At 42.7% G+C, this 25598-nt stretch overlaps 1 protein-coding gene across 11 annotated transcripts in view; it reads right to left on the bottom strand.

Annotated features, from left to right (window-relative positions):
• Positions 1 to 245: 245 nt before the first annotated feature.
• Positions 246 to 25598, bottom strand: part of ZNF385B (zinc finger protein 385B) — a 189251-nt gene continuing 163898 nt past the window's right edge. For 10 of the 11 annotated variants that reach the window (XM_082200997.1, XM_082200993.1, XM_082200991.1 and 7 more), the window contains 5 exons: positions 21202 to 21364; positions 9349 to 9624; positions 4826 to 5004; positions 3813 to 3914; positions 246 to 788 (listed from right to left, as the gene is read on the bottom strand). In XM_082200997.1, the coding sequence (XP_082057123.1) occupies positions 564 to 788; positions 3813 to 3914; positions 4826 to 5004; positions 9349 to 9624; positions 21202 to 21364 (945 nt within the window). In that variant the 3' untranslated portion in view covers positions 246 to 563. The remainder of the gene's footprint in view (positions 789 to 3812; positions 3915 to 4825; positions 5005 to 9348; positions 9625 to 21201; positions 21365 to 25598) is intronic. The other variant, XM_082200995.1, reaches the window with a different exon arrangement.

Genomic DNA, 25598 nt, shown 5'->3' with positions numbered 1-25598 from the left:
CTGCTTCCAAACATTTACACGGCAACTAAAATGCTTTAAAATCGAAGGAGAGGTAAAACTCGGGTACTACACAAAATACACTAGCACGGAGCTCCAAAACAACACACAATCCCTAGCAACAGGAGCACATAGGAAATAAGTTGCAATCTGTTCTTGAGCTGTCGTCAGCAATTCAAGCATTTGTTTCACCTAGTTTTTGCTGCAGTGAGGAAGATCCTAGTTTTCAAGTCAGACAGGAAAATATCCCATGTTCTTTGTTTTTTAATGCATGTCGTGTGTCTAAGTTAAAAAGCAGATGAACCCTCGCTATATTTTGTGCACAATTAAACGTTTCGTAAACCATCGATCCAAGTTGTGTTCGTTGAAACAACCAAACTAACTCCGAAACAACAACAAGCCTCTGTTGTCTAGATTGCAATACCCGTCGATGCAGATCCCACAACCCACTTTCAAGCGTTAGTGCCTTAAAAACGCAGTCACTGGAAAAAAAACAGAATCTTTATTTGCTTCCTCCGGTCTCTCTTCCAAATGGCCGTAGCAATGAGATGCTGTTGATTCAACCATCAGTAGGGTGCAAACAGGATAGATGTGGGAGTAGCTCGGATGGGGCCATGCCCTGCCCTTAAGAGAGCCGTGGGTATTGCAGGTGTCTGGAACAAAGCAGCTGAAGGACGTGGAGGAAGAGTCAAAGCAGTAGATACTGCAGCGGCAGCGGCAGCAGCAAGAGGAGACGAAAGGAACGCAGGGGCCAATGGCTTAATCATATCTTTCTGGAATGCGAGTTTTGCCTACAGGAAGAAGGGGGGGGACATTAAATGGTAATTTCACCCATTTATGAGACCCACCAAAAAGGAGGGGGGAATCCACACAACAACAACCAGTGCTGTTTTTTCAAGAACAGTTAAGTGCCAGAACTCAAGAAGTTGTTACAGTCAATCTCTGGGAGACTTGAGGCAGCCCTGAACAGGTTTGACAACAGCCACGTTCACCACCTGCAGACGTGCAAAAAACTATGGCAAGCAGTCTCCCTAGCTGGTTTGGGGGGGTCACCCCTGGTTCTGGTGCAGGTCTAATAAAAAGAGAACCTCCCTTGTTCTCTTAGATTCAGGCAGTTGGCTAGGGCAGCTAGGAAGGGCCCTTGCACAAATGCGCACACATGCAACGGCAGAGGCCTGGCTGGAAAGCTTAAAGCCCGCCACCGCTACACAGGAGTCAGATTGATGAAAAAGAAATACAAATTGGTGCCGCCCTATAGCTTGACCAAGTATAGCTAGGAGCAGCTAGGAGCTAAGTGGAGTCATAGATCTAAAAAAAAGTGTAGACTTGCATACTCAGGCCAGCTTCTGTTTTGACATAAAATGTTTGTGTCGGGCTTCTCAGAAGTATGTAAAGGCAAGAAGCAGGCGGGGAGAGGTGCCCGAATTGTGCTCTGGTGTGCTCCAGCTGAAAAAAGCACTAATAATAATAATGATAATAATAATATATTAAAATTGTAAATCGCTCTTTATGCGAAGATTTTAGGGTGGTTCACAATATAAAATTGGGGGGGGGGGGAGAACCAAAACAAATAAATGCCACCTATGCTTCCACAGGGAGGACCAGCAGCAATGAGGGCCTTTTATCAGCTTGGCCTGGTTTACCAGTTCTGCCCCTACCTAGGAAATAAAAGCAGACCTTGCCATGGTTACTTGTTTCCTGCTTACATCCAGACTAGACAAGTGCAATGCACCAAATGTGGAGCACCCTTTGAAGATGGTTTGTAAGTTCCAGCTCAGCAGCTTGTGACAACCAAGGGGTTCCCTTGCCCTCCTTACAAGCTCAGCTACATTAGTAAGTACGAGAGACAGCAGGGCCTTTTCCATAGTGACCCCATCAGTGCTGAACTCCCTCCTATGGGATGTACATTTGGCCCTTCCTTTTCTTCAGTTACTTTACTGACTTTTTTCTGTTTCAATTGCTAATGCTTATGCATGCTTTAAACATTACTATTTGTTCAGTGTTTTATCTTTATTGGGTTTGCATATGTTAATGTTATTTTTAACAGGTTCTATCTATCTATCTATCTATCTATCTATCTATCTATCTATCTATCTATCTATCTATCTATCTAAAATTACATTGTGCTGCACTGATCATGTTGTAAGCTGTTTTCTGGAGGATTTTGCCTGGAAAAGTGGGGTATAAATACCTAAGCAAACGAGTAAGTCCTTAAAATTCCACTTCCTCCTTTTTTAAATTTTCTGCCCAGGAGGTTAAAAACATCCAAGTGATACCATAACACTGTAAAGCAGACTGCAATTAGCTATTTGCATTAAGGTTAACCTTCTACCGAATGTCAATATCGCTGCGCATTATATGGATTAGCAGAATTGACCCACTAAAATGTTTCTTGCCAAGGTTAATGTGATTATTTTTCTAAAGGGCACTGACAGCCTACCATTACTGGTTAATTTTCTTCGTTTTCGCTTCTATTTGTGGATAGGAGTCAGCAGTCCCCGACAGTCCCTGATACAGCTAAAATTAGCATGCACAAGTGGTTAATGCAGTTTATTAACTGAGAAAGACGTGTATGCAGAGTTGCCTGATAGCACCTCTTGAGGTAGTCAGCTTCATGGACCCTGACTATACTTTCAGAGACAACAGTGATGGTCAAAAGTCCTGAAAACATTGTACAAGCAGCAATGTATGAAGTTGGTCCTGAGAGCTCACTGCCTGCTTACAGATACAAATTAAACACTTAACTGGGTCCTGTGCTCCAGCACGCACCTGCTTCAGCTCCCCTACCGTGCAACTAATAAGTGGATATAGCCTGAAGCATTTTAATTTTATTCTTTATAATTATGCAAGGATATTAGTGTTTGTTTGTTTGCTTGCTTGCTTCTAAAGGTCATTTGGAACGTGCTGCACTTTAAAACTGAGAATATACGTTCCTTAGGCATCCTTGGCTTGCAGCGCACCGTGGATGCACTCCAGGTTCGTTAAAAATAATGGCCGCCGACTTCAGTGGGGAGCCTCTTTCTGTAGGAGGCTCACACCCATCGTAAGAACATAAGAAGAGTCTGCTAGATCAGGGAAATGGCCATGCTGCCCCAGCATCTTGTTCTCACACGGGCCTCCTGGCCACGCAAGACCCAAGCAAACTCTCCCTTCCTGTGCTTTCCAGCAACTGGTATCTAGAAGCATCACTGCATCCGACCCTTAAGGCAGAGCAGAGCCATCATGGCTAGCAGCCCTTGAGAGCCTCTTCTAGATATCTTCCCTAACACAGAGATGGTCACAGAATCTTCCAACACTGTATCCTGGACATGAGTGCCCACGAAAGAGAAATTATGTGGGGAAGGATTTCTACATTGCAAGATAAGCTCTGTTTTTTTGAGGACTTGGAACTATTCCGTAGCACCACAGTATTTTGAATAGCTGCCGTTGGAAAAGAGGAAGGCGAGAAACAATCAAGAGAAATGCAGTGGAGTCTGTTCCGCCCTCTAGGGTTCAATTTAAGCATTGCCTGCTGTTGCCTTCAGTTGGAACCATGAGAAGAACGGGACATTGCAAAAAGGCTTGCTTAAAGGCAGAAATGTATTCCCCTAACGTGCACTGCTTCGGCCTTTAAAAGAGATGGAGTGCATTTCTAAAAAGAAAAATAAGACACGCTACTCGTTCCATTTCAGATGGTTTATTCCTCCCCTCCAGCAGCAGCTAACTTCCTTTGTGTGTGGACTGGCAGATTCACATTTGACATACACCTAAACTTGAATGCACTTGGAATCCCCCAGTTATGGAAAAATATAATGCTACGCTCAGGCAACACTTACTGCTAGAATACTTGGACTTCGTTGTAGTTTGTTATAAGGACTATATTTCGGTTTTGTAGGCTTCCCTGCAACTCTGTCCTTGTGTCTTCTGCTGGAAATGTGCTGAAAATGTAAAACAAAACAAAAAATGTTCAGTTTAAAAGTCATTACCTAATACCGGATGATATCTAATGTTAGCCATAATTGGAGTAAACTCAAAGGAATCAGGGGACTTCAGTTACACGAGTCCAATGATTTCACTCGGGTTTGACTAACACTGTATATCACCTGCTGCAGTTATTGTGCGAATCTGTGAACTTACTCCAAGAAAATAAACTGCATAGAGCTCCAGCAGAAGATTTAGATTTCAGGAGTAAAACCATGCAACCGGAACATTTAGATATTATGATTGTACAAATCAGGTTAAAAAAACTCCCAAACTTATTACTTAAAATCTGTGTATACTCAGATTTTCATTAGGAGACAATAAAATCAAAGCGATAGATTGTGCATCAAGAGAGCAAGAGGAGAAGGTGCTGGATGACAGCACTGGTCTTACTATGTGAAATTGCCAGCAGCAGATGGATGGTGATGATCCAGGAAAGAAGGGAATTCTCATCCCTATATATTTAAGCACTGGGAGGCTGCAAGTGCTGCAGCCAGTACCATGCCAGCACACAGCAGCTGACTGGAATCATCCTGGCTTGTATACAAGCTGTTCTCATCGGCAGAGGAAGTGGCTCCCAGCCATTAGCAAATCCTGCCTAAATATTTTCAGACTTGTTCTTGAGCACCTATGAGGTTTATATATCTGCCAATTTAAAAGCAAAACTTGAGATTCAGGATCTGGTACCTTATCTTTGCACAAGGCAGCTGGATTCCTTTGCTAACATCTGGGAAGTGGAATTTGGTCTGCCAAATTAAAATTAGCCACTTAATCCGACGAGCGTGTGATACGAAACAAAGGACTCCCGTGATCTATGAATGTGGCATGCGCTATGCAAACCCAGTGATTCCTGATGCTGTTGCCATACCTGCTTAAGTTGTATTTCTGAGTTGACATGGACGTCACAGATCTCACAATGAAATGTTTTGTTCTGCAGTCCTGAGCCCATAGTGACATTCTGAGCCTTCAGCCTGGATCCTGGTCTAGGGTAAGACTTGATTGGACCGGCGCCATTCCGAGCCTCAACCATTGTCTTGTGCTTGGAACCTGATGAGCCACATTGCAAAAGCATCAGAGATTGTTTCTCCCTTAAATGACCAACTAAACATTTTCAGCCATAATATCATTTCCATCACTTTCCATATTTACACATAGGGTAACTATGAAGGAAGGGCTTTGCTTTTTTTGTTACCTGCCCAAAGGCATTTTTCCCTTCTTTCGCCTTGGGTTTTTGCAAGTGAACAATATCTTCTTACAAGCCGTAACAAATCAACACCCTGCCCCCCAAACCAGGAGAGACTAAAACAACGAAAACTTAACGCGTCGACATGGAAAGCCAGTACGGAGATGACTACATTATATACAGGTAAGTATAACTGCGTTGTGTATTTAATCCATCCTTTTAATCAAGAAGTCCATATTTCTCTCCTTGGCTTGCGTAAGGAATCGTGTAGGTTGTTTTCTGAAATGTAAGAAATCAAGATGCACCAGGTAGAATAGAGAAGTTCGACTGCTTCTTTGCCTTCCAGGCACAAGGTTTACCAGTTATATTCTTGGCCATTGCAATCTTCCAAACATTATACTAAGCCTTTTTGTTCGCCATGTGTAGGGAACTTGTGATGATGCTGGGCTCCTATCAGCCCAGGTCAAAACGGCCAATGGTAAGTGTTAGGGCTCCAAGGGGTTACTCGAGAGCAAGCAGGCAAATGCCTCCCTGCTCGGCTGTGAAGCCTTGCTTTTGATGCCAAAATAAACTTTATCTGTCCAGAGCGCCACTTTCCCGTGGCTGGCTCATTCACTGGCAGAATCCGTGAGTGGGCAGCAGTGGCGTAGCGTGGGGGGTGCAGGGGGGGGCGGGCTGCACCGGGCGCAACATCTGGGGGTTAGGGGGCGCAAATCAACGGGTTAGGGGGCGCAAATTACTTGCCTTGCCCCGGGTGCTGACAACCCACGCTACGCCACTAGTGGTCAGTCCTTAAACCTTCCCCAGCAAAGTAGTTTCTTGACGCCCAGTCTGCGCCTCCCCTCTCGGCGCAAAAGCTTGCTGCGCAAGGAGGGCGTGGGTAACGGAGGACCTCTCTCCTCCCCGCTTTGCCCAGGCAAGGTGTCCTGGCACTGCCTCGCCTCCTCCGAGCCCTGAAGCTCCTCTCCACTGGAGGCGTGGTTACTCTCCTCCGCTGAGGAGGAGCTGCTTCCCACAATCTTTGGGGACTCTCTGTAATCCATCCGGCTTTTCCCGTCTCCCCCCTGAGCCAATGGCAGTTCCCTGACAGTAAGGGATGATGGGAGTCCATCTAGAAGACTCGTTTTTCCCACCCTTGTTCTGTGAAGTTAAGTTTTCAAATGCTTCTCAATGAGAAACCCTTTGCAGAACTGTGAGATTGTTCAGGAACCACCTATCATTACAGGCACTGATTAAGAAAAATCCTCTTTTGCCACATAATCCATAGTTCCAACTATATGGATCTTGGTGACCCTTTAAAAGAGTCTCCCAGAATCCACCACTTTAGAATCCTTGGCATAGGTGGAGGAAAATATTTTTTTCGCCAGGAAATAGAGTTGTCCTCACAAGTACTTCCTTTTGATCTGTAAGTCATTTTTGCCACCTTAAAAAATAGTTTTCCATTTCAGCACAAAGGAGAAGTGCTGGAAAATCATGTTCACCCAGTGCTACAAATGAAAGCACGAGAAAGCTGAAAAGCTTTCAATTCAGCAAAACAGATCACCTATCTGTTTTGCTGAAGTGAAAGCTTTTCAGCTTGTTCACCTAACAATGGAATTTCATGAGAAAACCAGAAACCAAGGACAGAACTACGTGAGGGTTGGAAAACCCAGTCCTCCTGAGTTTGACTCAAAGTGCTTAATGTAGGGGGCAAAGGAGAATCAGTAGGCAGGTGTGGACCATTTCCTCCCATCATTTGATTCTCCTGTGACCTTCCATTTCATAGATTCATAGAATGGTCGGGTTGGAAGGGACACGGGGTCATCTAAGTCCAACTCACTGCAATGCGGGAATCTTTTGCCCAATGTGGGGCTGAAACCCACGACCCTGAGATTAATAGTCTCATGCTCTACCAACTGAGCTATCTCCATTTCCCCCCATTCACCCCACATTTGGCTCAATGACTGGAAATAAGCTCTATGGAGGAAGGAAGTTTCTCTGGGGAGGTGTGGCAGAGGAAAAAACCACCCACCCACTCCCTGGCCATTAATTCTCCTGTTGCAGTCCACATTGCTCTCAACCAGCAATTCTGTGTCTGGGAAACACCAGTGGTGTTTCTAGGGTTCCAACAACTTTCAAGTTATGCAAGCAGCTTCTATTCACCAGAAAATAAGTAAGGACTGCATGAAAAAAGGCACACAGGACTTTTCTTCTGCAGTTTGTTACCATCATGAGGGAAACAGAAGGAAAATATGGCTTCTTGTTATTGGTCTTTTTTTAAAGAAAAAAAATCAAATGCAAAAAAACACTTTGAGGTATGAGATTCACAGGCATAATTAAATTCTCCCGCAGAAGCAATCGTAGGTTTTTAAAATCTATATTCTTTCAGTTACCTGGTTCATTTCATCTACTTAATACTACTCATGCATTACTTTTTCTTATGCATGAGTGATATTAGCTCACAAAGGCTTCTGCCACAATAACATACTTATACCTAGTTAAAACACTGGGGAGGGGAAGCAGATTTAAGACGTATGCTTACATCAATATTATGTATGAAGTGCTTTACTCATTCATACATGTGCTCATGTCCCTTGGAGAAACATGCAAGAAAATACAAACACTGCACAATCACATCACGATCGGATGGTGGGCTTTTTTGGCCATATTTTATCAATACAAATAATAAAAATATTCACTTAGGGAAAATACTCCACAGAAAGGAGTCTTGATGCAATTGTGTCTACCAGTGATGCAAATGCACACGGTAAATTTGGAGAGAGGGAAAAATTATTTTATTTCTTAAGATTTATATACTGCCTTTCCACCAAGGCCCCTCTGTCCTCACACCAAACTTGCCAGTTAGGCAGGGCAAAGAGATAGTGACTGGCTCAACATCACTCAGCCATCACCATGGTTGGGTGAAGATTTGAATCAGAGTCTCCACAGTCCAAAGTAAGACCCTCTCGAGCACTGCACTACACTGGCTCTTGAAAGACACAAAGGAACTAAAAGCTGAGGCAAACTGAACATGCACGATGCCATGTATAAAATAAAGAAATAATAAAAATGAGTGATGGAGGGTTTCCATTACATTGGTTCGGCTTTGGAAATGAGACCAGGCTAATTTGGAACTCCAAAACCCTTGGAGAAATTCAGATGGGGAGAATTTCTGAAGGCTTCCTTATTTATTTATTTTTAAAATGTCTCTTACAGAGCCCTTCCTGTGCCAACACTAGATAGTCCTTGCACCAGGACAAAAGGCGTGTAGGTCCTACATAGGAATGGAGAGACACACTGAATAAGCAACAGCGGACCAGTGTTACCCTGGTCACTGAGAGCATTAGGAAAGGACTTTTCAGCAGTTACCATATGCAGACCTTCCAAGTGTCTCTATTTTCCAGGGACAGTCCCGAATTTAACAGAAGCCATCCCGGTTTCTGATTTGATCCCGGAATGTTCTGCTTTTCCTTAGGACGTCCCTATTTTCATTGGAGAAATGTTGAAGGCTATGGAGTTATGTAACCCCCGAGCCAATGAGATAAGCAACTCTACAGCCTTTAGAAGACATCTGAAGGCAGCCCTGTATAGGGAAGTTTTTAAATGTTTGATGTTTAGTTATGTTTTAATATAGGTTGGAAGCTGCCCAGACTGGCTGGGGCAACCCAGTCAGATGGGAGCGATATAAATAAAACAATGGTAATGGCAATGGTAATAAGAATAATGGAACAAGACGTCCCTATTTTCATTGGAGAAATGTTGGAGGGTATGCATGTGAGGTGGCCCTCAAAGGTTCTCCTTGAAATGTGAAATCGTTAAAACTGCCTTCTGATTTTTTTGTTCTGCAACAGCATTTCCTGGAGTAAGAGGGCGAAATACAGATCCCAGGAAGTTGGGCGAAACCATCAGTCTGGGCAACAAGCGCATTCACAGGAAATGGCAGTGCTAAGCATGCAGTAGATGTCTATTTCCGTATAACCAGATGATTCAGAGCTTTAATAAAGAACAGGATTTATGCATCCTGTGTTGTCTGCAGACAGGAATCTAGTACCGTAATTGCCACTGTATATTTTACATAAAACACCCTCTCCTTTAAAAAATAAATAAATAAAGGAGAGGCAAAGAATTATTACATACACCACCATGTCTAAATGCCAATTATATTAACTTCTTTCAGCCCTCCTCCCACCCCTCAATGATGCTTTTAGTTATTTCTGGCAGATACTCACCTGTGTTATGTGCTTCTAGCTGTGATAGGGAGTTCACAGCCACTTTGCATAATGAGCAGTAAAGCAGTTTTTTGGCTTTCTCCTCTTCTGATTCAGAAATGGCATTAGTAGTCCCATTTGTGCTCTTGGAAGAAGTTGATGATGAGGGTGTAGATGTTGTTGGTATCGCTGCAGAAGTGACAAGCACTGCTGTAGCTCCAGGCTCAGGTATAAAAGACACCACTTCAGCATTTGGAAGCTGACTAGAGCCATTCACTGTCAGGTTTGCCTTATCTTCTGAAAAAGAGAGAGAAAGAATATTAGGCTGCCAGGTTGTCCTGTAATCCAGATGATGCTACGAGGACCAGACACGACCAGTGTCTTAGGGCACTATCTCAGGGAAATTCAGTTCGGTTCACACTTAAAGGCCAGTTGACCAAACCTGCCTTTTCTGAAGCAACATGTGAACTGTAATGCAGCTCTTCTGTTGGAATCTGCAAACGATGTAGTTTTCCAGGCAAACAGCGTTTACAAGAATTAGGGGAAGGTGCACATAAAAATTAAAGAGTTAGTGGGAAAAATGCATTATGTTAGGGGAAGTTGCTTGCAAAAAAATACAAAACTGCATACAAAAAGGTGTTTTTTTCAGGACCTTAAAATATGGATGAATTTTCATGATTTGAATTTTCAAATTGCTGCAGAGATGTGGAGTAGACAATACTCACTGCAGTCAACTGAAGGCAACCAACCATTCCCTGGGGCCCCCCAATCTCTCTCACTGCCAATGAAAACTAATAAATGAATGGAGAAAGAACCTACCCACACGATGCTGACACAAAAACCTTGCACAAACAGATGTAAAAGAACGAAAGTTTACAACCACCCACTGTTTTCTCTCTCCTCCAATTTCCACCACTCTTCTCCCCCAACCTCACACTGGCGATAACATTAATGACTCACATTGATCTGTTAAAAAGTCTCTATGAACTGAAAGCAGAGATGCTGTATGTACTTTTGTTACCCCCCAAAATCCTGTGGCCGGATTCTGATGAGTGGGCACCGGGAGAAAGGGGGTTGGAGACTGGCTTGGGAGAAGGAATCTGTGAACTGGGCGAGAGACAATAGAAGCAGGAGAAGCTTGAGGATTGGAGAGTGAAGAAGAGATGCAGGAGGAGGGAGAGGATGCCACCCAATAAGCATTTAAACCATGGGAAGGCAACCTAAGGCCCGGGGGCCGGATCCGGACCAATCGCCTTCTAAATCTGGCCTGTGGACAGCCCGGGAATCAGTGTGTTTTTATATGAGCAGAATGTGTCCTTTTATTTAAAATGCATCTCTGGGTTATTTGTGGGGCCTGCCTGGTGTTTTTACATGAGCAGAATTTTATTTAAAATGCATCTCTGGGTTATTTGTGGGGCATAGGAATTTGTTTAATTTTTTCCCTTCAGAATAAAGTCTGGCCCCCAAACCAGGTCTGAAGAAGAAGAAGAAGAAGAAGAAGAAGTAGAAGAAGAGTTTGGATTTGATATCCCGCCTTTCACTCCCTTTAAGGAGTCTCAAAGCGGCTAACAATCTCCTTTCCCTTCCTCCCCCACAACAAACACTCTGTGAGGTGAGTGGGGCTGAGAGACTTCAGAGAAGTGTGACTGGCCCAAGGTCACCCAGCAGCTGCATGTGGAGGAGCGGAGACGCGAACTCGGTTCCCCAGATTACGAGTCTACCGCTCTTAACCACTACACCACACTGGTTTTAGGAGCAGTGGACCGGCCCCCTGCTGAAAAAGTTTGCTGACCCCTGATTTAAACCATGGGTGGGCAAACTAAGGCCTGGGGGCTGGATCTGGCCCAATCACCTTCTAAATCCAGCCTGCGGACGGTCCAGGAATCAGCGAGTTTTTACATTAGTAGAATGTGTCCTTTTATTTAAAATGCATCTCTGGGTTATTTGTGGGACATAGGAATTTGTTCATCCCTCCCCCAAATATAGTCCGGCCCTCCACAAGGTCTGAGGGACAGTGGAGCGGCCCCTTGCTGAAAAAATTGCTGACCCCTGTAAACGATGGCTGGGAAACCTGTGGCTCCCATCATCCCTGACAATTGGTCATGCTGGCTGGAGGGGAGTCACAAGCCAACAACAGCTAGAGAGGGCCCAGGTGAGCCACCCTAATTTAAACCTTTTATTTAGTTCTTCAGCATAATTCCCCATTTCCCTTACTCACATCTTCCTCCCCTCCTTCTGTTTCCACTCCTTGTATGAATTATTAGATAGGGAGCTCCTCAAAGTGGGGGTTGTTTGTTGCTGTTGTCGTATGTTTCATTATGAAATGCTGTGCACATTGATGGCAGTATATAAACGAATAGTTCTTTTTTTCTTTTTTTAAAGCCATGCTATATACAATGAGTGTAACCCACTGACAGGAAACTTGCAAGGGATGAATAAATTTATTATCATGTTGTCAGACAGAGTTTGACAAAGCAATCAGGACACCTCTAATGTAATTTAAACAAAGAAGTGAACACAATCAGGCACCTACTATGTAATAGTCGGCTTTTGTAAAAGATTGGAGAACTTTCTTTCCTGCTTTCCTAATCTGGCACATTCAAGAGCATGGCCGTGTAGGAGATGCAAGGTTGTAAAAAACGGAAGCAGCAGCGCATCTTATTTATCTGTGCAGGGGAGTATTTTAACAACACGACTGTTTACCACTTCTATAGCATCGTTCAGGGGGGAATGAGTGGTGACTAGGAAAGTTGTCCCCAGTTAGCTTTGACACCCTGTCACCCTGGGCTCGCGATCCTGATGTGTTTCCGCAGCAGGCTGCAATCCACCTCATCCTCACTACTTCCTTTGACAGCTCAGCAAAGCATAGGAGCATGCCTTTCATTAGTTTTGCCATTCGCATAAAAGAGGTACAGACTTCTAAAACACCTGCAGACAGCACCTACTGGAATATATTTCTCAAGAGTGCACTGTATTCTCCCTTTGTTCTTGTTTCGGAATTTGAACAAGCTGTTGCAGAAAAGCTTTGACAGTTCTGGGAAAACCTAATGCTATGGTAACAATAGCACTTCTGAGGAGGAAATGAGTTTTTTTTTAAGTTTTAAGTTTTTATTAAGGTTTTTTTTTTGTGTTACAAAGCAAACAAAACGATCTGATCACAAATGGACATGGGAAATATTTTGTGTCCTCCGGCCTGGCACTGTTCTTGTATTCCTTAAGCAATAAACAGAGAAAATATTTGTTTTGTGAGAATTTTTTCAAACGCTGAATGTACTTTTGCCTGCAGAGGGCATATATGTAAACTCCTTTCTCATTCTCATTTATTTTTAAATAATAACTCCATTTATGTTGAAGTCTTGAGAAAAAATCCCTCTAATTAAGCATAACTTTAGGCTGAATATGACAAAAGCTGTTGTCTCTTATGTTATCAGACGCATTTTCTTGAAGTAGTTTTCATGCATTTATTAATAGTTTGCTTGTGTATACTACTACGTTTATGCCGTGCTTTTTTGTACAAAAGTGAGATGCAGGCCATCATATCTTGATAAACTGTAAAATTCCTCTACCAACCCTTTTTTCTTTTTTTAGATTTATAATAAGATTTATAATAAGATTTTATAATAAGATTTATATACCGGCCTTGATCATAAGATCTCAGGGCGGTTCACAAAATAAAAACAAATAATTAAAACAAAACATCAAAACAATACCCCCCTTCCACAGACACATTTAAAAGGCTGTAGGATATTAGTCAGCCGAAGGCCTGGTGGAAGAGAAACGTTTTCGCCTAGTGCCTAAAAATATATAATGAAGGTGCCAGGCGAACTTCCCTGGAGAGAACATTCCACAAATGGGGAGCCACCACAGAGAAGACCCGTTCTCATGTTGCCACCCTCCGGACCTCATGTGGAGGAGGCACACGAAAGGGGCCTCAGGAGATGCTATCAGGGCCAGGGTAGGTTCATATGGAAAGAGTTGGTCCATGAGTTATTGTGGTCCTGAGTCGTTTAAGGCTCCCCTCTGCCTGCACCCCTTCACCCTTCTCTACTGAATGTGTAAAGAACTCCTAAATAGTTAAAGAAAATAAAAATGACAGCATAAAAATTAAAATGTATGGCATTTTATGGATGCTGAATACTTTTGAGTTAGAAGAAATTAAAAATTAAGAACAGTGCACATGGTCATTAGCGGCAAGACAAGATGGTGTTAAATGTGATACTTTCCTATGACCCAATCACCATACATATATACACATAAATGATACCTTTTCACATTTCCGGAATGATGTAGAAGTGAAGTCGAATTAAAACCATAATGTAAGACTTAGGCCTCAAATTGAAGGTCTTTAAGCGGTGGTTGGTTTTTGTTTGTTTTTTAATCTGTTAGTTATTGATGCTCTGGGAAAGGGTACAATGGGGGTGGTTTTTAAAATCACTTTAAGGAGCTGTATGACTTTTACCTATTTTTATTCCCCACAAGCCTTTGGGGTGCTGTGGAAGGCTAATCAAATAAATAATTCCAGAGAGAGTGGAATTTATATATTTAACATACAGAAAGAATTCTGTCAGTAACTTTCAGTAAAAGGTTTGGAGTTGACACTTTAGATACCTGGCATATCTGAAACAAAAATTAAATTGACGTTTCTTTTTTCTCTACCTGTTCAAAATGCATTTCTTTCTCCCACACAAAATAAGGCAACTGAAACTTCGGAAAAGTAGTCAATTAGCTGACAGTCATAGAAGACTGGGTTGTGGACCAACCGTCTGAATACTAAGGAAGGAACTGTTCTAGTTTAGAAGGCTCCCTACCCCAACCAAATGTTTTTAAGGTTCAGGATCACTCATTTGCAAAATTTATTATTTTTATTATTATTTGAAGGGCAGGATTAATAACATATACCATAAATGGCATAAGCATAAGGAATTAGACAGCAGAAATAGGGTAATTAAAAAGTTGTTCAAGGTGGTTTTTTTTATTTCAATTGTAAAGGCTTCCTGTCCTAAATTTCATTATCATTAAACACACATGCACAAACAAAAACACTGCACCACATTACTCCTTGACATTCATTAAGACAAAGTTTGGCAGATTTGATAAGGAGTTTTAGAACAATTCTTTTTCTGCTTTACTGCCCCATTTTCTGAATAATGAGAAACTAATGGGTGTCACTCAGAGTACCAACTTCCTAAACGGTTGTGCATTCTATTGAGAAATGAGGCTTGGGGGGGGGGGAGGAAAAAAAGAACCATGGGATGGTGCAGAAAATAGAATAACCCTGTAGACCTGCATGCAAATCAACTTGGAGCAGAACACCTTTTAACTCTTTCCGTACAACGTCTTTCCATTCACTTCTCAACCGTCTCAAGCTGATGCAAGCCAATTCTGAAATTCGAATAAATTGTACAATTAAGGATTGTTTATTCCTGCCGCAATTTTAAAGGTGGAGGTCATATTCTGATAGTGCTCAGTCAGAGGCTCAAACAGTGACTAATGTTCAGTTGGGGGAGAGGGGCCTGGGAAGAAGAAATGGTCAGAGGTACCAATCTTCTTTTCAGTGGATGAAGGGGCAAACAGAGATCAAGGCAACCACCGTGGGGATTGCAAATCTAGCATCTTATCCTAAAATATGAGAATAATCACATACGATCTAAAAGATTGGCGGGGTGGGGGGAGAGATACTGAACGGTTTATCAAAGTTGCAGCTTAATAATTTATCCAGATCACTTTCCCAACTACAGTGGTACCTCGGTTTACAAACTTAATCTGTTCTGGAAGTCCGTTCTTAAACCGAGGAGCGCTTTCCCTAATGAGCCCTCCTGCCGCCGGTGCCCTTCCACTGTTCAGATTCCATTCTTAGACGGAGGTAAAGTTCTCAAACCGGGACACTATTTCCGGTTTTGCGACGTTCATAAACCAAATCGTTCTTAAACCAGACTGTTCTTAAACCGAGGTACCACTGTATTGTGAAATGCCTGTGGAACCACAGGAGCTCTTATTTTCCGAGGTGATGCAAATTAAAGGGAGTATATGTAAGGTGTGTGTGTGAGAGAGAGGGAAAGACAGGTGGACAGATAAAACCTGGAATGAAAGCATGGAATCGAAATTCTGAGAGCAGAAAGTCCAATGTTAATCTCTTAAATTGTCAGTTATGCTTTGGGATGAAAGCTGCTTTCCCTTTTGGTCTGCTCATTCAATGCCCTGTGTCCTTTTGAGGGAAGGAAAAAGTGGCATCTGCCCCTTGCTGATTCTCATGCAGAAGTGCTGGTTGCCTGGCAAAGGACTGGGAGCTAGTGCTCAGAAGAGGAGATGCTTCCCTTCAACATGAGAACAGGGACTCCTGCAATGTCCTACTTTTAAAGGTTGTTTTTTTTTTAAATAATAATATCTGTACACACCACCCTGACATTCTGTGTCACGGTGGAATGGACCTCTTTTTTCAATAGTGCATATAAAAGCAAGGGCCATCAACCCATTTTCCAGATGGTAAATACATTTTCTCAACAAATTAGAATGAGTGCTCCACAGCATTAGTAGCCAAGGAAATAATCTGAAACTGACAACTGTATGGGGCATTAGGGGAGGTGTAATACCTCTGGTGGGATGCAGGTGGCGCTGTGGGTTAAACCACAGAGCCTAGGGCTTGCTGATCAGAAGTTTGGTGGTTCGAATCCCCGCGATGGGGCGAGCTCCCGTTGCTCGATCCCTGCTCCTGCCAACCTAGCAGTTCGAAAGCACGTAAAAGTGCAAGTAGATAAATAGGTACCACTCCGGCGGGAAGGTAAACGGTGTTTCCGTGCGCTGCTCTGGTTCGCCAGAAGCGGCCTAGTCATGCTGGCCACATGACCCGGAAGCTGTACACCGGCTCCCTCAGCCAATAAAGCGAGATGAGCGCCGCAACCCCAGAGTTGGTCACGACTGGACCTAATGGTCGGGGTCCCTTTACCTTTAATGCCTCTGGTGGGAGACACCTTCTGGGGTAATCCGTTCACCTTTGGTCCCCACCCTGCTCTCAGCTCCACCTGTGGCTCCTAGAAGTTGTCAGGATGCGACAGTGGCCACACCCTGGGAACAGCTTCAACTGGCCAGCTAAACCAGGTGAGGGTAGCTGATGGGTCTCAAACCATTGGTGAGTTAGGGACTTCCCTTGCATGCGAAGACAGGCTCTGGCAGATTGAGTGGACAAGACCAATAGTGCGTCCCATGGTCAAGAAGGTGGTCTCTGCATTTATCGTAGAGAGAGGTGAGGGGAGGATGGGGCTCCTCAACTTGGGAAGGTAGCCCATCTAGGAGAAGGAAAGCTCTGGCCCTACACCTCTGCTCCCTAATGGAATATATCTGGGATAAGAACAGGCCAAGGACTAAACCCAACAGAAATCCAGAATGGAATCCCTAAGGTGGCTGGATGGCGCTTTGTATGCCTCCTCCTGGCAACTCCTGCAGCTCAGCTGGTGCCAAACGTATTGCTCTGCTTTAGACCATATCAGCGATGCTGAGAGGGGAGTCTTGTCATCTGGGCGGTCCCGGACCGCAAGACATAAATATAAAATTTATTAAATTAATTAAAACTTCAGTGCTGCTAACACAGAGGTTTGTCTTCACCTCCAAAGAAGCAGTCCATTGTCCCTTGAGACAGACGGATGCCAACAGCATAAAAAATATTGCAGAAAAAGAACTGTTAGGACTAAATATTGAAATCTCACAAGTAAGCCCAAGTTGACATCGCTGAGACAAGATCATAGGCAAGAGAGGCTCAAAGGGAGTAATAGGCCCTACATTTATATTCTGAGAAGCATATATTGTTCTCTTTTATGTAAAAAAAACCCCAACACATTTGCATTTATTTTCTTATGCTTTATATCACAAAAGGAAGATACAAAAATGTGGAATTCAAATTTGTGACCCTCCAACTCTGAAGTATATTTGTTTTGATTTAGAATGTGTGATCAAAGGATCCTTATTTTCATTTGATAAGTAAACAGGTGCAGCTGGGGCACTCATCTTGTTCAGTAGCTCATGAAGCTAAGTATCTTGACTATTTAATTCAGTTTATTCTGCCTGGAGAAAATTTGTGAATGTGTGTGCACATGTGTTATGTGTCTTTATTGTAGGAGTTATTTTTTATCATATTCACACAGCTAAGATTGGTTTTGTGGGGTATAAATAAAAACTGAATTACTAATTCTTGGAGCGACCACTTTTGCTTCCTTCCATCAGCCTCCAGTTCCTAAGGCTGCCAGGGACATTGAATTGGGGGGACGGGCAAAGATGGCTGCTTTGAATTTCTGAGCAAGTGTGGCTGAAGATACTTTCTTAAAACCATCTCCACTTCATGGGTAGGTGGTCCCATGTGGTTGTCTGTCCAAGTTGCAAGTTTCAGTTTGGTACATGATCCATTGTACATCATCCCTGAACCAATTGGGCTAGTCACTAACTCTAAGGCTGGATCTACACAGATATAAAAAACGCTATGAAAATGCTATGAAAACCCCCCACCATATATATATACATACAATTTGCCATTGAACTCTACATTGGCATCTGGTGTCACATTTTTATAATGCACTTATAACGTTATAATTACAGCTGTGTAGAAGAGTCCTAACATTGAGCTAAGTCACAGAGTTCTCAAGGGAGAGAGAGAAGAGCAATAGATAAATATAACTAATACCTTGCAGTGGACGTCAACCTTTGCAGACTTCAGATCACCCCTTAGCTCAGTCATGTAGCCTGAGTCCCAGTTTTTAACCATATTTTAACCATTTTCAGTGATGGGCAGCTGTAACTCAGTTGCTGGTCCTGAGTCCCAACCCACGACCCTACTATCCAAAGCACAATTTGTGAAGTGCAAAACATTTCTTCTCAGGGTCCACATGTAAGCTGGCATTTATAAATAAAAGGGTCGTGTGGGGGTAAGAATATATTTCATAACATCTACTTAATATGATTCAAAAAGAAATAGCAGCCTGTTTCGTTCCACTGCATGTGGAACTAATGATGCCTCTATGGTCTACTCTATAAGGGACTGTAATGTTTCAGGACTATTCATGAGGTTTACCAAGGTTTACTGGTTTATGCAGAAAGACCAGAGCACGGCTTCCCACTAGATTTTGCTGTCAACATTACCAAGCAAGAGCTTGAGAAATGTGCTATAGGGAGCACCTATGGGCTTGTTTACATGGCTATTTGCTTCCAAATATCTGTGGAAGAGTCAGAGGTTATTTGCTGCAGGCTTATTATTGTGAATAAACACCAGAGTGTCCCGGGGCACTGGCTACATAGGCAAGACCCCCAGCCCCGACCCCCAGCCCTCTTGCTCATTATTCTGAACCACTCTGGGGCATGCACACTTATCCAGTGACAGCGGCATATGTGTGAAAGCAATCCATTCCACACATATACGTATCCCCCGCTGGATGAGGAACCACACCTCTAGAAGGATGCTGTGTTTATGAACCGTGGTACTAAATCCCTGTATCCAGTACTAAGGACTCTCTCTCTCTCTCTCTCTCTCTCTCTCTCTGTGTGTGTGTGTGTCTTTAAGCATCAGTTGAAATTACTGTATTTTTTGCTCCATAACACTCTCTTTTTTCCTCCTAGAAAGTAAGGGGAAATGTCTGTGCGTGTTATGGAGGGAATGCCTACGGGTGGCGGGGGATCTGCTGCAGTCGTGAGCAGAGGATCCATGGTTCCCCTTCCTTCCCTCCTCCATGGTTCGCTTTGAAACAGCGAAGCGGGAGAAGAGCCACTGACTGGGGAGGAGAGAGAGACAGAGAGCCTGCTTGCTTTAAAGGAGCAAAGTGGGAGAGGAGAGGAGCCGCTTACATGAGTGTAAGCGGCTCCTGTCCGGTTGGCTCCTTTAAAGCAAGCAGGCTCTCTGTCCCTCTCTCCTCCCCACTCAGCTGGCTAAATAGCAGCAAAGTTTTTCAGCTCGCTAAGCCGGGGAGGTGGGAGAGAAGCAGAGCCTGCTTGCTTTAAAGGAGCAAAGTGGGAGAGGAGAGGAGCCTTCTCCTCTTATACCCCTCACCTGCATTATTAGCAGCATCCTTCTCCACCCACCCCACGCGTGCTCCTTCTCCCCTTAAACCCCTTCTGCATTATTAGCAGCATCCTTCTCCACCCACCCCACACGTGCTCCTTCTCCCCTTAAACCCCTTCTGCATTATTAGCAGCATCCTTCTCCACACACCCCACGCGTGCTCCTTGTCCCTTGAGTGCTTTTCCTTCCCTTCCCACTTAAAACGTGGTTACAAAGCACGGATCCACATGGATCCTCAGGATTTTTGCATTGGGCTACCCCAAACTCACCGTCAGATCACATGTCTGTGGCCACAGCATGAACCACAAAAATCATACATCCACTGTTTCATTTAGAATATTTTTTTTCTTGTTTTCCTCCTCTAAAAACTATGTGCATGTTATGGTCGGGTGCGTGTTATAGAGCGAAAAATACGGTAGCAGCCCTCTCAGTTCTAATCATCTATTTGGCAGCTGTGGAGCAAGGGGGTGCTCAATTTTGTAACACCTTTCCCTACTATCAGGAGAAAGGGAAGCAGCTCATTAGGTTTCACAACACTGGCCATCAAATGGTTTGCAAGCAGATGAAGTTTTAATTGCTTGCAGCAGTGCCATGAGCAGCCCACTGTTGAGTGTTCATGTCTTTAGATCACAACCAGCATGTATTTTTCTTCTTCTGGTCACCGTATCAAAGAGCTGGCATTTACCTCCAGGAAGCTAGATGACTCTCTGCAAGTTGTTACCGTAGATAATTCACTACAAATGTAGATAACTTCACCCATCTTTGCATACCTCGGTTGGCTATGCCACATTTATCCCAGGATGAAAACAAGACAGTCAAGAAGCTATCCGATGGCTCTATTTCTCCACTTCACATCACTTTTGATAAAAATGATTTTCTCTTACAAACACAAGTGACTAAGGTTATCATCTCCATCTCAATATAACTGACAGTGTTAACAAGCTCAGAGCATGGAGCCACAGACAAATGAAAGCTCATAGACAGCAAAGCAGGATTTGTTTGATGCCACTTGGAAGCACTGTTTGCTCCCTTGTTCATACCCCAAAGGCAGGACTATCACACCATCTCAACCCCTGCACTCAATTGAAACCCACCGTTTTGATGGTAGATTTTAATGTAGACAGGGAAGTAGCACTATTGCCACATCTCTACTGGGCAATTTCATCTTTGCTTGTCCTCATCCACAACCTAAATGGCTGCGTTCAGCTGGACAATGGATATGCTGGTCAAACTGTACAGGGAATGTGACCCGCTGTTTTAACTGATCTGTTTCCGTTTCCAGAAAAGACAGCTTTGTAATGATATTTCTTGTCATATTGAAATACACACTGAATCCTTGGTGGAAGCACTAAGAATGGATGATTCTGATAATGATCATCATATGGTCTAAGTAGAACTCTCCGACTTTACACAGGAGGATGAAATATGCCTGGGGGGGAGTGGTCTGGTTTTGCTTTTCGTTTTTGCAATCGGAGACTTGGATTAAGCTGCAAAACGTATATTGAATCTTACACTCCACCTGTGTGGTTTGAAGAAAACAGGGGCTGTATCCAGTTGAACAGTTACAATAGTGTAATGACCCTCACGCGCTCTCTAAAAGTGCTCCAGGGAGGTTGAAGGAACCCCCAGAATAGATTTAGGGGACACACAAAAAGCATGTGTGGAGAAGAAGTTACACTGGAGATCTAAAAGTTGCCGTGCTAATGTATGAACACTGTCCATCGGTTTTGTTCTTCTCATCACAAAGTATTTATCAACAACGTAATGGATAGGAAGCATGCATTGAGAATCTCACGCAAAAGAAGAAGAAGCAAAGAATGTATAGAATGAAAATTGACCTGATTTGTCAGAGATGCTGGCTGGGACTGGTGTAGCAGAGCAGTTCGCGTTAGCCTTTGCGCTGTCCTTGGAAGCACCAGCTTTTGGTCTATTTTTCGTTGCTTCTAGTGCTTTGACCTTCTTGGCATGTTTACTTCCTTTGTAGTGGGCCTCGGCCTGGCTCTATAAAGGAGAACAAATCAGGCTCACACTTTGCACTTCATATCACTTGATGGATGACAATGTAGAGAGAGAGAGAGAGATAAAAAGTTACACAACTTTCAATAATAGGCACCACATTTCTTTGCCTGACAAGTTTTTGTAGCACTTTATATTAGTGATCTCACTTTTTTTAATGTATTCAGGAGATAAATATTAACAGAGATTTTTTTTTAAAATGCAGAACATATTTTATTTTTTTATGGCATACAAAAAGAGGGCCACCCTCTTTACTAATCTCTTAGCAGAATTCTATCTGAAGTCTTAAGCTGTTGCTTGGAGGTAAATATATCCAATTTACAAAATGCACATTAGTCTGATTGCTAAGGCTGCAGTCCTAAACAGAGAGAAGTACCAAAGTCTACAGAAATCACTGCACATAAGTGCATATAATGCATATACTTGTTGTGCATGGTGGTCTTTATCTTCTGTGTACCCTAGTACAGCTTGTAGGCCTATCAATGTGAACGCACTTGGCCAGCCACATACTATGTCCTTCTATGTGCATGGAACTCACCTTTCCTTCGTAAGGTTCTGCACTCCCGGGCTTGCAGAAAAACAACAACAGGAGGTTTTATGGAACCTCCATTGAGCCACCTTATATGGTTGGTAGATTTCATTCATTTTGGGAGCTGGCAAGCTGTGTAGGCCTTTACCAACGTAAGGCTACGAATAGTTACATCACTACCATGCCAGCAGGTGTGTTGGGGTTTATTAAGACAGACCATGTGATTCATCAATTTCTCATGGGCATGAGAGGGCTGATGAACACACACTGAGCTCCCGCATTTGTTTTAACGGTAGAAACAGATTTGTTTCCTCACAAGCCTTCATTCCGGGGAGCATCACTTCATTATTTAATCAGGCAATTAATAGGGGAAATCTTGCTATTAATGGGGGAAATATTGCTATAGTCTTAAAGGCATAGAATAATTGGATTATTAGTCATATTCAGAGTAGATCCATTAAGTGGGTTTGCTCTGGGTACAACTTAGTTGGATATCACACCAACCCCTTATTTCTCAAAATATAGCAATGCTATAGATTTTGGAGCATATAAAATTCAAATTTAAAAGGTATGGTTCTTTCATAATACTAAGGAAAAAGGCATATTTGCTGGCAAAATTATACATGCCAGGTTGCAATCCTACGGACACTTACCTGGGAGTAAATCTCATTGAACTCAATATGATTTACTTCTAAACAGGCATGTATGGGATTGCACCATACTATACCATAACTCAACCTCTCACAGGATGTGTTTTTTTGAAAGCCAGACCACTTTAGAGGGATGGCTGCTGTTTATATTTATTGGGTGTGTTTTACAATCTTTGAACATTTGTATTCAGCTTCAATCCAATGCCAACTTCTATGGTGGTAAGCCAAACTGAACTTAATGTACAATGTGGCTTACTTCCACATGTATAAAAGACATGCGTCAGATTCAAGCTGCTAACTTTATAAGGTTGCTTTTGTGCATTTTGTTTTCCAGAGGTGCACAGTGGCGTCTACTGGGTTTTCTTGCTGCATTTCTTAAGAAACAAAGCGAAACCTATAATGGCATTAAAGGGTAGGTGGGGAAACCAGATATTTTCAGTATTAAATGTCCTAGACATTGTTAATATGATAGGAAATTTATCCATTGACTACAGCATTATCATAACAAATTCGTTCCTGAAACATTTTTGACTGAGGTCAGAGAGCTAAAAACATTTCCTGATACATATTTAAACCCAATGTTTACTTAACTTAAATAACAGAACATGGACATGCCTGTGCCATTATTGAAGTGTACATATTAACTATTTAAGTTAATATTATAAGTGCAATAAAAACTAACACACAGGACACCCCCATCCATAGGCACATTGATTGGGAATAAACTCCACTCATTTTAACAGCAGCAACAACAAAATGCTCCCACCTGACTTGTTTGGAGGTGGGGCGAACAAGAAATCATGCTTTTCATAAAGGGCACAGAGATATGGCCACAACTTGGCATCTCACATATAGAAATACAATGCAAGGGACATTTCTTGTATCATGCAGGTGGTACTGTTAAGAATACCGTGGCCGACATGGATTAGGAAGGTTGCACTTTTGCTCATTGTGTTAAAAGTGAAAACAAGCCATAAAACCAAGTGCACAAACTTTCCTCAACACCTCTGCTGGGTTCCAAACCCTCTGGGTGTTGTTAAATCCTTGTTGCTATAGGAAGGACAACTGTATTAGTCTCAGTGAAACTAGGTGCCATTGAAAAGTCACCTAGGGACACTGTGTAATAACAAAGCCTCGTCACTTGGGTGCAAGTGATGGGTAGGAACAGATGGAACAGAAGGGAAAACACACAAGTACATCTGTGTTCAGCAACACAGCCCCCATGGATTCGCACTAGGAAAAACAGCCATTAAGACCCAGCAGATAGGCTTAAGGTGCATGTGATGCAAAACACCAACTTTTCCACCTGGAAAAGGAATAAAACATACTGTATTTCTATACTGTACTTTTTGGTAGGGGAGTGTGCAGAAACTTTTTTAAAAAAAAGAAAAGAAAAGAGTTAGCATGGGGAGGGGGATATCTAGAAACTTAGGATAAATTGTTAAAATACTGGCTATAATATTTATAGCAGAAATGCTAAGGATGACTGCTTGCAAAAGTATACATCCTTTTCATTATTATTATTAGGCACCACACAAAGAGGGAATCTGATTAATTGGCAGCCCAATCTTAAACATGTTTACTTTGAAGTAAGTCCCGCTGAGTTCAACAGGATATATTTCCAAGTAAGTAAACTTAGGATTGTACTGTTAATTGAATAATCATTACTTTTACATGTACAGTACTTAAAGAGACACTGCTCCATTTAAAGTTAAACCAATTAAAAACAACAATTCACCTTTTGAATTGGTCATTTTATTTGAGATATATGCTTTTATTAAATATTAACAAGTTGCTGTATGGTGGGTTGCTATTAAAAAGGTTGATGGAGGTTTTGCACCGTCACCATCCTTTACAATTTTATTTTAAAAATATATATTTTTTTTCTTTCGGTAGGGAGGTATTTGAAGTAAACTGTACAATGTGTTTTCTGTATTCCTCACATTGCATTTCTGAGCACCGCTATCTATTTTGGAGCTGCTTTTAGTTTTCTAGAAGCTATAGAAAAACAAACCATGTGCTCTATGTACAGAATATTTATACTGCTTCTTTAAGATGAAGCCCAGAATAGCTTGGACTAGGATGTGAGAGGAACAGGAAACAATGCTTTAACTTTTGGATGCAAAGCCTGAGGGAGATGTTAGGTCCACTAAGTCAGAGGCAGGGAACCATTTTGGTGGCTGTAGATTGGACAAGTGGGTGGGGCTGCCCACCTGTCAATCACTTGGTGTCAGTTGATTAGGAGCTTTGATTGGAACTTCAAAGCATCCCACACAGCTAAAGCCTGCTTTCTGCAGGTATCAGGTGTGTGATCTGTGCAGGTGACCTAGGAGGCTTCAGCTGTACTGCCTTTCACCATGTATGATGCTAGACAATCTATCATCATATATGATGTCGAAGGGTGGGGTGAGGAGGGGTGGTTTGGAGAAAACAGCCTTAGAGACCAAATTTGAACCCCTGGTGGGCCAACTCTGGTCAGTGTGTCAGAGTTTCCCCACCCCTGCACTAAGTTATTAAAAGTCCTAGACAGTTCTGGTCAAGAAGGCAATCAGTTAGCCGTACATTATTCAGTTACGTTGTGTTCTGTAGGTTTAAATAAACAATTGTTGAGCTTAAGACATGCAGTGTGTCCTGCCACTCGCTATATATGAAAACTGTGTCAACAGATGGGGCCTGCTCTGAAGCTACAGTGGTACCTTGGGACGCGAACGGGATCCGTTCCAGAGCCCTGTTTGCATCCTGAACGGAACGTAAGACGCGACTGCACATCTGCGTGTTCATGGGTTGCCGTTTCCGCGCATGCACGTGACTTCATTTTGACTGTGCATGCGCGAGCGGCAAAACACGGAAGTAATGCGCTCAGTTACTTCCGGGCTGCCGCGGAGCGCAACCCGAAAATATTTATCCTGAAGCGTATTTATCCCAAGGTATGACTGTATTTCATTTCCAGAAGCTAAATCTACCTGGGAGGATAGAAGGAAATATAACCCTCTTTCTTTTTTGAAAAAGGTGATTTTATTTTAAATGTTTGGAAGATACC

This window comes from Podarcis vaucheri, assembly GCF_965113315.1.
Source record: "Podarcis vaucheri genome assembly, chromosome: 1".
Taxonomy (NCBI): Eukaryota; Metazoa; Chordata; class Lepidosauria; order Squamata; family Lacertidae; genus Podarcis; species Podarcis vaucheri.
The sequence above is the reverse complement of the archived record's forward strand: the minus strand, read 5'-3'. Positions and strand labels throughout refer to the sequence as shown.